Source organism: Salmo trutta, chromosome 18 (assembly GCF_901001165.1).
Source record: "Salmo trutta chromosome 18, fSalTru1.1, whole genome shotgun sequence".
NCBI classification, from domain to species: domain Eukaryota; kingdom Metazoa; phylum Chordata; class Actinopteri; order Salmoniformes; family Salmonidae; genus Salmo; species Salmo trutta.
Window position 1 is genome coordinate 11,849,688 of NC_042974.1, and position 13,255 is coordinate 11,862,942.

General features: G+C 42.2%; 1 protein-coding gene across 4 annotated transcripts in view; it reads right to left on the reverse strand.

Annotated features, from left to right (window-relative positions):
- The window catches only part of LOC115152834 (centrosomal protein of 170 kDa), a 76,302-nt gene that overhangs the window by 45,032 nt on the left and 18,015 nt on the right, over positions 1–13,255 (reverse strand). For all 4 annotated transcript variants that reach the window (XM_029697694.1, XM_029697692.1, XM_029697691.1 and 1 more), the window contains 5 exons: positions 13,065–13,211; positions 6,935–7,024; positions 5,323–5,401; positions 5,042–5,100; positions 840–1,023 (listed from right to left, as the gene is read on the reverse strand). In XM_029697694.1, the coding sequence (XP_029553554.1) occupies positions 840–1,023; positions 5,042–5,100; positions 5,323–5,401; positions 6,935–7,024; positions 13,065–13,169 (517 nt within the window). In that variant the 5' untranslated portion in view covers positions 13,170–13,211. The remainder of the gene's footprint in view (positions 1–839; positions 1,024–5,041; positions 5,101–5,322; positions 5,402–6,934; positions 7,025–13,064; positions 13,212–13,255) is intronic.

The window sequence follows — 13,255 nt, forward strand, 5'->3', positions numbered from 1 at the left end:
TCCAAAAGCCATGGTTCCCCTGTTAAAGTCTTGTGCCATCTGTAATACAGTAGCTATTCAACTCCCACAGCTGTACCATCTACTGTAAGAGATACTAAACTGCTATCCACACCAACACCAGCATAAACTCTCCCTCCAGCTGAGTGACTTGACGATAGTGCGTAAACGATGCAAGTGTAGGAGACATTCTCCCTGTCTACTGCACAGGGAGATAGGAGCAGCTGCAGCCACTCTGCTGCGTCCTGTAGATAAATATAGCACTTTCCCACTGGGCACACACTGGTTGAATCAATGTTGTTTATGCGTTGAACCAACGCGAAATAGACGTTTAATTGACGTCTTTGCCCAGTGGCTACTGATAGTGGGAACTGGAGCATGCTGGGCTGGCTAATCAGATAAGACACCCCAGTGGTACAGGACAGTAGCTCAGATTAGTGTGATGTTTTAATGACAATGTGTTATTTAAACACGCGCCCTAAACCCTCGCTCTTTTATTACAGTCAATAGATAAACAGACAAGTCTCCATAAGAGACAGGCAGTGACAGGTTTATTAGTCTTTTAGATGACTGGTAGTCCATACATGTGTATCACTGTCCAATCTATGGTAGGATCAGGACATTCATTGCTTACTCATTCAGAATACTGATTCTAAAATGCTATCGTTATAAAATGGAATTATGAATCTAGTCACAACTTGGATGCAGATATTGCTTATTTCCAAATATTGTGTCATGATTGAAAATCAAAACTGAAATATTCCATTCATTATTTCCCTGAAATGACTGGGTCATACCGTACAACATAAATGTAATCTCTTATATGTGCTTCCTGCTCTCACCTGCCATCTTGTCATCTCCCTGGTGTGAATCAGCAGGTTTGGCCGATGGCTCCATGGTGGTCCCCTCAGCTGCCTTGGTCTCGGCTGGTCTGGGGGTCTTAGCAGGGGACTTGGCAGATGACTTGGTGGGCTCACCGTTGGAGGGCTTCTTAGTCAGCTGGAGCTGGCTGGTGAACTTCTCATGCTGATGGAGGGAGGAAGGGATGGAGCGATGGAGAAACAGAGTGGAACACCGTCAGACCCAAAAATATCATCTTTCATCTAATGCTGACACACACAGCTTAAAGTTATATTTGCATGGGGCAAGATAAAATCTCATGAACCTACAGTGCCTTCAGAAGGTATGCATACCCCTTGACTTATTCCACATTTTGTTATGTTACAGCCTGTATTCAAAATTGAATTTTTTTTCTCATCCATCTTCACACAATACCCTATAATGACAAAGTGAAAACATGTTTTTAGATTTTTTTGGCAAATGTATTGAAAATGAAATATCTCATAAGTACTCACACCCCTGAGTCAATACTTTGTAGCAGCACCTTTGGCAGTGATTACAGCTGTGAGCTTTCTGGGTAAGTCTCTAAGAGCTTTCCACACCTGGATTGTGCAACATTTGCCCATTATTCTTCTCAAAATTCTTCAAGCTCTGTGAAATTGGTTGTTGATCATTGCTAGACAACCATTTTCAGGTATTGCCATAGATTTTCAAATAGACTTAAAACTGTAACTCTGCCATTCAAAAACATTCAATGTCTTCTTGGTAAGTGAACCCAAGTTTAGTTTTGTCCTTGTGTTTTAGGTTATTGTTCTGCTGAAGGGTGAATTCATCTCCCAGAGTCTGGTGAAAAGCAGACTGAACCAGGTTTTCGTCTAGGATTTTGCTTGTGCTTAGCTCCATTACGTTTGTTTTTTTTATCCTGAAAAACTCCCCAGTCCTTAAGGATTACAAGCATACCCTTAACATGATGCAGCCACTCTATGCTTGGAATTTGAAGAGTGGTAGTCAGTAATATTCTGTATTGGATTTGCCCTAAACATAATATTTTTTATTCAGGACAAAATGGGAATTGCTTTGCCACATTCTGTGCAGTATTACTTTAGTGCCTTGTTGCAAACAGATGCATGTTATGGAATATTTTCCGTTTTCTCCTATCACAGCTATTAAACTCTGTTGCTGTTTTAAAGTCACCATTGTTCTCATGGTTAAATCCCTGAGCAGTTTCCTTCCTCTCCGGCAACTGAGTTAGGAAGAACGCCTGTATCTTTGTAGTGACTGGGTATATTGATACACCATCCAAAGTGTAATTAATAACTTCACCATGTAATTAATAATGTTTTACCCATCAATAGGTCCCCTTCTTTGTGAGGCATTGGAAAATCTCCCTGGGGTACAGAGATGAGGTAGTCATTCAAAAATCATGTTAAACACTACTATTGCACACAGAATGAGTCCATGCAACTTTTTATGTGACTTGTTAAACACATGTTTACTCCTGAACCTATTTAGGCTTGCCTTAACAAAGGGGTTGAATACTTATTGACTCAAGACCATTCAGCTTTTCATTTTTTATTACCGTAAATTCCGGACTATAAGCCGCAACTTTTTTCCCACGCTTTGAACCTTGCGGCTTAAACAATGACGCAGCTAATATATGGATTTTTCCGCTTTCAATTGTTTTTCCTCCAAAAAAACACATTCTGTGACGTGCTCAGATTTTTGGGCGGCATGAAGCTTTCATTAGACCAATGAAATTGCCGAACGGATTAAGGTCAAACAACTTTTTTGTTTACTGTTTAGATTAAATCGAGCGCTCTCAAACTTCCCATCATTCTGATTACGGTAGTCATTTTGTCACCCTCATCATGGCAAAGACATGGAGAAATGCATATGATGCAGCTTTCAAGTTGAAGGCGATTGATCTGGCTGTTGGAAAAGGAAATAGAGCTGCTGCACGGCAGCTTGGTCTTAATGAGTCGATGAGAAGACGTTGGAAACAGCAGCGTGAGGAATTGACTCAGTGCAAAAAGACAACTAAAGCTTACTGCAAATGTTTTATTACAAGCCGTGTTTCGTTAAAGCCTATTTATTTTTGTTACAAGCCATGTTTCGTTAAAGTCTGTGTAAAGTTCATTTGTTTCAATGTACTGGTAGGCACCTGTGGCTTATAGACATGTGGGGCTTATTTATGTTAAAAAAAAAAGAAATTAAATTCAGTGGGTGAGGCTTATATTCAGGTGCGCTTAATAGTCCGGATATTACGGTAATTTGTAAAAACGTCAAAAGACAGTTCCACTTCCACTTTGACATTATAGAGTATTGTCTGTAGGCCAGTGACCAAAAATCTAAATTTAATCAATTTTAAATTCAGGCTGTAACACAACAACATTTTGAAAAAAATCGAGGCGTGTGAATCCTTTCTGAAGACCCTGTACTTACAGACACTTTGTTATACTATGGTATAACCATTGCTATTTCATATTTAGCAGAAATTAGCACCCCAGATAGCCCTGATATTGAGTACAACATAGATATTCTGATATACAGCGCCTTCAAATAGTATTCACACCCCTTGACTTTTTCCACATTCTGATGTGTTACAAATTGGGAGAAGGTTACATACACTACCGTTCAAAAGTTGGAGTCACTTTGAAATGTGCTTGTTATCCATGAAAACATACAATGAAATGAGTTGCAAAATGAATAGGAAATATAATCAAGACATAATAATTGTGTCCTTCAAACTTTGCTTTCGCCAAAGAATCCTCCATTTGCAGCAATTACAGCCTTGCAGACCTTTGGCATTCTAGTTGTCAATTTGTTGGGGTAATCTGAAGACATTTCACCTCATGCTTCCTGAAGCACCTCCAACAAGCTGCTCCCATAACAGCTCAATAGGGTTGAGATCCGGTGACTGTGCTGGCCACTCCATTATAGACAAAATACCAGACTGCTTCTTCCCTAAATAGTTATTGCGTAGTTTGGAGCTGTGCTTCGGGTCATTGTCCTGTTGTAGGAGGAAAATGGCTCCAATAAAGCGCCGTCCACAGGGTATGTCATGGTGTTGCAAAATGGAGTGACAGCCTTCCTTCTTCAAGATCCCTTCTACCCTGTACAAATCTCCCATTTTACCACCACCAAAGCGCCCCTAGACCATCATCTTGCCTCCACCATACCTGACAGATGGCTTCAAGCACTCTTCCAGAATCGTATAATTTTTCTGTTTCTCGCGAATGTTCTTCTTTGTGATCCGAACACCTCAAACTTAGATTAGTCTGTCCATAACACTTTTTTTCCAATCTTCCTCTGTCCAGTGTCTGTGTTTTTTTGCCCATCTTCATCTTTTATTTTTATTGGGCAGTCAGATATGGCTTTGTCTTTGCAACTCTGCCTAGAAGGCCAGCATCCTGGAGTCGCCTCTTCACTGTTGACGTTGAGACTGGTGTTTTGTGGGTACTATTTAATGAAGCTGCCAGTTGAGGACTTGTGAGGTGTCCGTTTCTCAAACTAGACACTCTAATGTATTTGTCCTCTTGCTCAGTTGTGCACCGGGGCCTCCCACTCCTCTTTCTATTCTGGTTAGAGCCAGTTTGAGCTGTTCTGTGAAGGGAGTAGTACACAGCTTTGGACGAGATCTTCAGTTTTATGGTAAATTCTCGCATGGAATAGCCTTCAATTCTCGGAACAAGAATAGACTGACGAGTTTCAGAAGAAAGGTATTTGCTTCTGGCCATTTTGAGGCTGTAATCGAATCAACAAATGCTGATGCTCCAGATACTCAACTAGTCTAAAGAAGGCCAGTTTTATTGCTTCTTTAATCTGCACAACAGTTTTCAGCTGTGCTAACATAATTGCAAAAGGGTTTTCTAATGATCAATTAGCCTTTTAAATGATAAACTTGGATTAGCTAACACAACATGCTATTGGAACACAGGAGTGATGGTTGCTGATTATGGGCCTCTGTACGCCTATGTAGATATTACATAAACAATATGTTGTTTCCAGCTACAATAGTCAGTTAAAACACTAACAATGTCTACACTGTATTTCTGATCAATTTGATGTTATTTTTATGGACAAAAAAATTGCTTTTCTTTCAAAAACAAGGACATTTATAAGTGACACCAAACTTTTGAATGGTAGTGTACATTCCATCCCAGTACAATATGTAAAGGGTTGTATGTACTGTGTAGTGTTCTACCTGAAGAGCCTCGTCTGGGACAGTCATCTCCCCACGCACCACCGTGAACAGGTTGATATGTGAAACAGGTTAAGGGAATACACTTTCACACTGTTTGCATCTACAGTCACTTCATTATACATACAACAGTCAGTGGATGACAGTCTGACATTTGCAGATTATACAGCTTGACAAATGATCAGTGGACGAGAGCAATGAAGTGAACAGATGCCTCATGTCTGTTTAGATTACAATAATGTTGTGTCATTAAAATGTTAAGGACTGAATGATTGAAAGGATATCATATCCAAACCTCAGCTTGTCGTCAATCTTTAAAGTGATATACATCTGCTCCTGGATTCGGACATCATTCACAAATGTCTGTGTGGAGAGAAAAGAGGGAAAACCTGTTTGTAAGGACTTGGAGCACATTATAAATAGCACATAACAAATTCACTGCCCTCCGCCTCTCTCCAGTGCCAGGCGTGCCAGCCCAGTTCTCATTGCTTAAAACCCTTGTGGCTCAGACTTGAGTTACGTAATGAATTTAGGGATACTGTTCTCTGCAAACTTCATTTCAGGCTACATTTAAACCAGAATATATTACCTTTCATTCTCAGTTACAAATCACCACAAACCTGCAGGCAAAAGGTGATGGCGAGAAATTGGATTAGGGTTGATTTACATCGGGACTGTAAAAATCGTAAGTAAATGTGATTTCTGTCTTTCTTGCAGATCTCTCCAACTCCCCATAAGAACCAGCCATAGTGCCATTATAAAAGGAAAGGCAGCACCTTAAATAATCAGGTGATGTGAAAACTGTCCCACACTGCAGCCAGAGACATTGAATCAGCTGATGGGGTCTGTTTATGGAAGGTATGTCAGATGATGGGTGCAGAGCGGGGCCAGGAAAACATTGGCAGCTCTGGCCTCACTGACCAAGCATTTCCCATCATCACTGACACCGATTAAGTTTCCTGACTCTGTGCCTGTCTCTGTCTGACCTCTAAATAGTGTGACAGAACTTGATGAAAGGGACAAGAGGTACTTTTTTCTACCTGGGTCCTTCATGGAGAGCATAGAAATAAAAATCTGTCACTTTTTTTTTATAGTCACACGTCCAGTTTAAAGTCACTCTAAAAGAGAAGAAGGGTTACATTGGGTAATAGAAGTGTTAGCTGAGAGGTGGTTGCAGTGTCTAATTAGAAGATACAGTTATGAATGTTGGCTAGCTGTTGTTGCTATCAGGATTTATCAAAACAGAGTCCTGGACATAAAGATTGAACATACGCAGTTGACTTCTTGTATGATTCAAAATATATCCTCAAGATGAGTAAGATGTGCAGGGCATTCAGTAGACAGGCTCTGATTGGCCCAGCATGGGATGTAGATCCATCATAAAGATGAGTAAGATGTGCAGGGCATTCAGCAGTCAGGCTCTGATTGGCCCAGCATGGGATGTAGTGCTACTTCCTGTCGCCATGGGCCCTCGAACGACGGGGGAGGAATCCTGAAGCATGACTCAGGAGGAAGAGCTTATGACTCCAGCTTCCTGCCTGAGAGAATGCTTCACAATTGTTCCAGGGTAGTGGGTTAGCCTACACACTGAGTAAGTTACACACTGAGCCATCAGCAGAAATAGGACAACTAACACATGACTCACACACACCATGTGGCAGGAAGAGCACTTCAACATGGTTTTACTCTGCTGTGAAAAGATCATGGTGTGGAATAAAGGTGCATGTCATTTGAGAATTCATTCTGTTAATGCCATGTGACACACATTTACAGTTCAGGTAATTATCTCAGCCCTGTCAATTCCTCTCAAGTCAAAGCTGGAGCAAATTAGATTGGCCTAAAGATGAAGCACAACCTCCTCCCCTTTTACATGTCTTCTCCTCCCCTTTTACTCACCCCGTTCAGGCTGCCCAGGTCCTTGACTTTGTGCTCATCGCTGGTCACCTCATAGTTGATGACCGCATGCTGCTTGTCAACACTCCGCGACTGTAAACAAAAACCCAACAGTCACAGTCAGTAATGGTGTTACACATTGTTGAATGGTAACTTGACATCAATGATGAACTTGAAATGTTTTTGACATGATGATAACAGTGTGTGCATGATAGTTTAAACATCAACCTTGTGAATATGTCAGTGCTTGGAGGAGGAATCACAGGTATTGTTCACACAATTCTGCTTTGAAGTCAGATTAGATTTCCATTCATAAGGCAGTTAGGCCCTGTTTTACTCTCTCACAGACAGAGGTGGAAGCACAAACACAGACACCAAGACAGATACAACATGTAGGGAAAGTGGAGGGAGGAAGAGAGATAGTATAGAGAGCTACGGCATCCACACAGAGAGCTACGGCATCCACACAGAGAGCTACGGCATCCACACCGAGAGCTACGGCATCCACACCGAGAGCTACGGCATCCACACCGAGAGCTACGGCATCCACACCGAGAGCTACGGCATCCACACCGAGAGCTACGGCATCCACACCGAGAGCTACGGCATCCACACCGAGAGCTACGGCATCCACACCGAGAGCTACGGCATCCACACCGAGAGCTACGGCATCCACACAAAGAGCTACGGCATCCACACAAAGAGCTACGGCATCCACACAAAGAGCTACGGCATCCACACAAAGAGCTACGGCATCCACACAGAGAGCTACGGCATCCACACAGAGAGCTACGGCATCCACACAGAGAGCTACGGCATCCACACAAAGAGCTACGGCATCCACACAGAGAGCTACGGCATCCACACAGAGAGCTACGGCATCCACACAGAGAGCTACGGCATCCACACAGAGAGCTACGGCATCCACACAGAGAGCTACGGCATCCACACAGAGAGCTACGGCATCCACACAGAGAGCTACGGCATCCACACAGAGAGCTACGGCATCCACACAGAGAGCTACGGCATCCACACAAAGAGCTACGGCATCCACACAAAGAGCTACGGCATCCACACAAAGAGCTACGGCATCCACACAAAGAGCTACGGCATCCACACAGAGCTACGGCATCCATACAGAGAGCTACAGCATCCACACAGAGAGCTACAGCATCAACATAGCAAACTATAGCATCCACACAGAGAGCTACAGCATCCACAGAGAGCTACGACATCCACACAAAGACCTACGACATCCACATAGAATACTACAGCATCCACACAGCGAACTACAGCATCCACACAGAGAACTACAGCATCCACACAGAGAGCTACAGCATCCACACAGAGAGCTACAGCATCCACACAGAGAGCTACAGCATCCACACAGAGAGCTACAGCATCCACACAGAGAGCTACAGCATCCACACAGAGAGCTACAGCATCCACACAGAGAGCTACAGCATCCACATAGAGAACTACAGCATCCACACAGAGAGCTACTGGAATCTTGTATGTTCTCTCTCTGTTCAGAGCATGAAGACGTGATTAAGGAGAATGAAGAGAGAGGGAGCTTCTACTAAAGCATGTATGCATGTCAGTGCTAGATTTGAAGTAACTACGTTTCATGGTGAACATGACTTCTCATATATAAGTGTCAAATATAACACAGTGTTTACACTAACATAAGTCTACTGTAGATAGCATATCCTATTGTAGAAATATAACACAGTGTTTACACTAACATAAGTCTACTGTAGATAGCATATCCTATTGTAGAAATATAACACAGTGTTTACACTAACATAAGTCTACTGTAGATAGCAGAGCCTATTGTAGAAATATAACACAGTGTTTACACTAACATAAGTCTACTGTAGATAGCATATCCTATTGTAGAAATATAACACAGTGTTTACACTAACATAAGTCTACTGTAGATAGCAGAGCCTATTGTAGAAATATAAAACAGTGTTTACACTAACATAAGTCTACTGTAGATAGCAGAGCCTATTGTAGAAATATAACACAGTGTTTAGACTAACATAAGTCTACTGTAGATAGCAGAGCCTATTGTAGAAATATAACACAGTGTTTAGACTAACATAAGTCTACTGTAGATAGCAGAGCCTATTGTAGAAATATAATACAGTGTTTACACTAACATAAGTCTACTGTAGATAGCAGAGCCTATTGTAGAAATATAACACAGTGTTTACACTAACATAAGTCTACTGTAGATAGCAGAGCCTATTGTAGAAATATAAAACAGTGTTTACACTAACATAAGTCTACTGTAGATAGCAGAGCCTATTGTAGAAATATAACACAGTGTTTAGACTAACATAAGTCTACTGTAGATAGCAGAGCCTATTGTAGAAATATAATACAGTGTTTACACTAACATAAGTCTACTGTAGATAGCAGAGCCTATTGTAGAAATATAAAACAGTGTTTACACTAACATAAGTCTACTGTAGATAGCAGAGCCTTTTGTAGAAACAGCAAAACAGATGAATGCCATCGTGGAAAAATGTATTTCAAAAACAAACATGGCCCTTTGATTTGACTGTGGCATAGTGGGAGTGATCCACATTTGACTGTTACTGACTAGAAGTGGCCTAGTGGGAGTGGTCCAGATTTGACTGTTACCAACTAGAAGTGGCCTAGTGGGAGTGATCCACATTTGACTGTTACTGACTAGAAGTGGCCTAGTGGGAGTGGTCCAGATTTGACTGTTACTGACTAGAAGTGGCCTAGTGGGAGTGGTCCAGATTTGACTGTTACTGACTAGAAGTGGCCTAGTGGGAGTGGTCCAGATTTGACTGTTACTGACTAGAAGTGGCCTAGTGGGAGTGGTCCAGATTTGACTGTTACTGACTAGAAGTGGCCTAGTGGGAGTGGTCCAGATTTGACTGTTACTGACTAGAAGTGGCCTAGTGGGAGTGGTCCACATTTGACTGTTACTGACTAGAAGTGGCCTATTGGGAGTGGTCCAGATTTGACTGTTACTGACTAGAAGTGGCCTAGTGGGAGTGGTCCAGATTTGACTGTTACTGACTAGAAGTGGCCTAGTGGGAGTGGTCCAGATTTGACTGTTACTGACTAGAAGTGGCCTAGTGGGAGTGGTCCAGATTTGACTGTTACTGACTAGAAGTGGCCTAGTGGGAGTGGTCCAGATTTGACTGTTACTGACTAGAAGTGGCCTAGTGGGAGTGGTCCAGATTTGACTGTTACCAACTAGAAGTGGCCTAGTGGGAGTGGTCCAGATTTGACTGTTACTGACTAGAAGTGGCCTAGTGGGAGTGGTCCAGATTTGACTGTTACTGACTAGAAGTGGCCTAGTGGGAGTGGTCCAGATTTGACTGTTACTGACTAGAAGTGGCCTATTGGGAGTGGTCCAGATTTGACTGTTACTGACTAGAAGTGGCCTATTGGGAGTGGTCCAGATTTGACTGTTACTGACTAGAAGTGGCCTAGTGGGAGTGGTCCAGATTTGACTGTTACCAACTAGAAGTGGCCTAGTGGGAGTGGTCCAGATTTGACTGTTACTGACTAGAAGTGGCCTAGTGGGAGTGGTCCAGATTTGACTGTTACTGACTAGAAGTGGCCTAGTGGGAGTGGTCCAGATTTGACTGTTACTGACTAGAAGTGGCCTAGTTGGGAGTGGTCCAGATTTGACTGTTACTGACTAGAAGTGGCCTAGTTGGGAGTGATCCAGATTTGAGTCTGATAACCTTGCGTTGGGAATCCATGTAACGGCTCTTAAACCCGTACATTACTGAGATACCCATGTGACACCAAAAAGACTGAGGCCAGTAAAAACAGTCACATGGCCCGGACCTCTTGGCGTATGTTCCGTTGGCAGGCTCACACTAAACAAAGTACCCAGTCTTCTCCTCTCTTTCCCCCAGGTCATCAGAGAGACAAACACTACAAAACAGGATCCCTGTTTGAAAAACAGCCTCCTTGTTCCTTTCATTCCAACCCTGCTGATTTCAGCAGTAAAACTGCAGAGTGCCAGCAAGAAGTATCTTGCTGGCACTCTGAACTGCTTGCTCTTTAGAAGCCATTTAACATGGTACCTTCTAACTCCTATTGGAGATGTGCTGATGTATTAATGACCTGCTGCTTAATTATAGGCTCATTAGTAGACAGGGACAAACTGAGGGTTGAGGAGGTTGAAGAAGGACTCCTTGATTAGTGTCTCCAAGAGTGTCTGTGAAGCCAGGGTTTCTAGTGTCTCAGAGTTAAGGACTGAAACACTGTCGCTATTGCCACACACAGGCAACTCAGTTCCTTGAAAATAAATGTACTCTTCGTTATACAGAGCCAGGGCCTGGCAGAAACCTGACCAGTGAGTAATCAACTACTTAAGCTGGCTTGGAAAGGGTAATTTAGTTGGATTCAGAGTTGACATCAAGGAGCACGGAAAGTATATTAATATATTCTATTTTAAGGGTTGACATACAAGCAATAGGTTTAACAATTAGTTTTACTACCATTGCTGTTGCTTTGAAACCTATGTCTAAGGCCTAGATTCAAACAGTAGCACTAAAAATCCACACTGTAGTGCGATTAAAAATTAAAAGTAATTTCCCAAACGAGATGACATATGTAGCATTTACCATGAATACAGTTTCCGTGAACGTGGCAGATTTGCCATTAAATTTCACTCGTGCAATACCGTGGATCTTCCACGATACAGATTGAATCAAGCCCTAAAGATGTTCCATGATATGGAATGGTACAGCTACACCACACCCATTCTCTGCTCCACACTCGGCAATGCAGCAGCCACTCTACTTCCTATGGAGCCCTCCTGTCTGGATGGACCTAACTCAACATGTATCTGCCCCACTTTCTAGAAATATCTCTGTATGAGACTTACTCTATCACTCACATATATGCGCGGACACACACACACACACACACAGACACACAGACACACACATAGACCCATATACACTTGAAGTCGGAAGTTTACATACGCTTTGGTTGGAGTCATCAAAATTCGTTTTTCAACCACTCCACAAATTTCTTGTTAACAACCTACAGTACTGGCAAGTCGGTTAGGACATTTCTGCATGACACAAGTCATTTTTCCAACAAATGTTTACAGACAGATTATTTCACTTATAACTCACTGTATCACAATTCCAGTGGCTCAGAAGTTTACATACACTAAGTTGACTATGCCTCTAAACAGCTTGGAAAATTCCAGACAATGATGTCATGGCTTTAGAAGCTTCTGATAGGCTAATTGACATCATTTGAGTCAATTGGAAGTGTACTTGTGGATGTATTTCAAGGCCTACCTTCAAACTCAGTGCCTCTTTGCTTGACATCATGGTAAAATCAAAAGAAATCAGCCAAGACCTCAGAAATAAATTGCAGACCTCCACAAGTCTGGTTCATCCTTGGGAGTCATTTCCAAACGCCTGAAGGTACCACGTTCATCTGTACAAGCAATATGACGCAAGTATAGACACCATGGGACCACTTAGCCGTCATACTGCTCAGGAAGGAGACGTATTCTGTCTCCTAGAGATTAACGTACTTTGGTGCGAAAAGTGCAAATCAATCCCATAACACATGTTGTGTTGTGTTGTGTCATGTTGTGTTGTATTATGTTGATTTGTGTCATGTTGTATCATGTTGTGTTGTATCATGTTGTGTTGTATCATGTTGTGTTGTATCATGTTGTGTTGTATCATGTTGTGTTGTGTCATGTTGTGTTGTGTCATGTTGTGTTATATCATGTTGTGTTGTGTCATGTTGTGTTGTGTCATGTTTTGTTGTATCATGTTGTTTTGTGTTGTATCATGTTGTGTTGTATCATGTTGTGTTGTGTAGTATTATGTTGTGTGGCGTCATGTTGTGTTGTGTCATGTTGTGTTGTGTCATGGTGTGTCATATCATGTTGTGTTGTATCATGTTGTGCTGTGTTGTGTTGTATCATGTTGTGTTGTGTTGTGTCATGTTGTGTTGTATTGTATGATGTTTTCCTGTGTTGTGTTGTGTTGTATCATGTTGTGTTGTATAATGTTATGTTGTAAAAGGTTGTGTTGTGCTGTATCATGTGATGCTGTAACATGTCGTGTTGTATTGTATCAATTAGAGCCATGCTCACCTGCAGCATGAGCTCGCAGTCGTCTCGGCCGACAAAGATCATCTCCAGGGGCAGACGGTGACGAGTGCCCCCGCTGCTCACCAGGAACCATGATGTGAGACTCATCTCTGCTACGCTACTCACTCCAACCTCCAACCATATGTCATCCTGAGAGAGAGAGAGAGATTGATTGAAAAAGCTTATTCTACTTT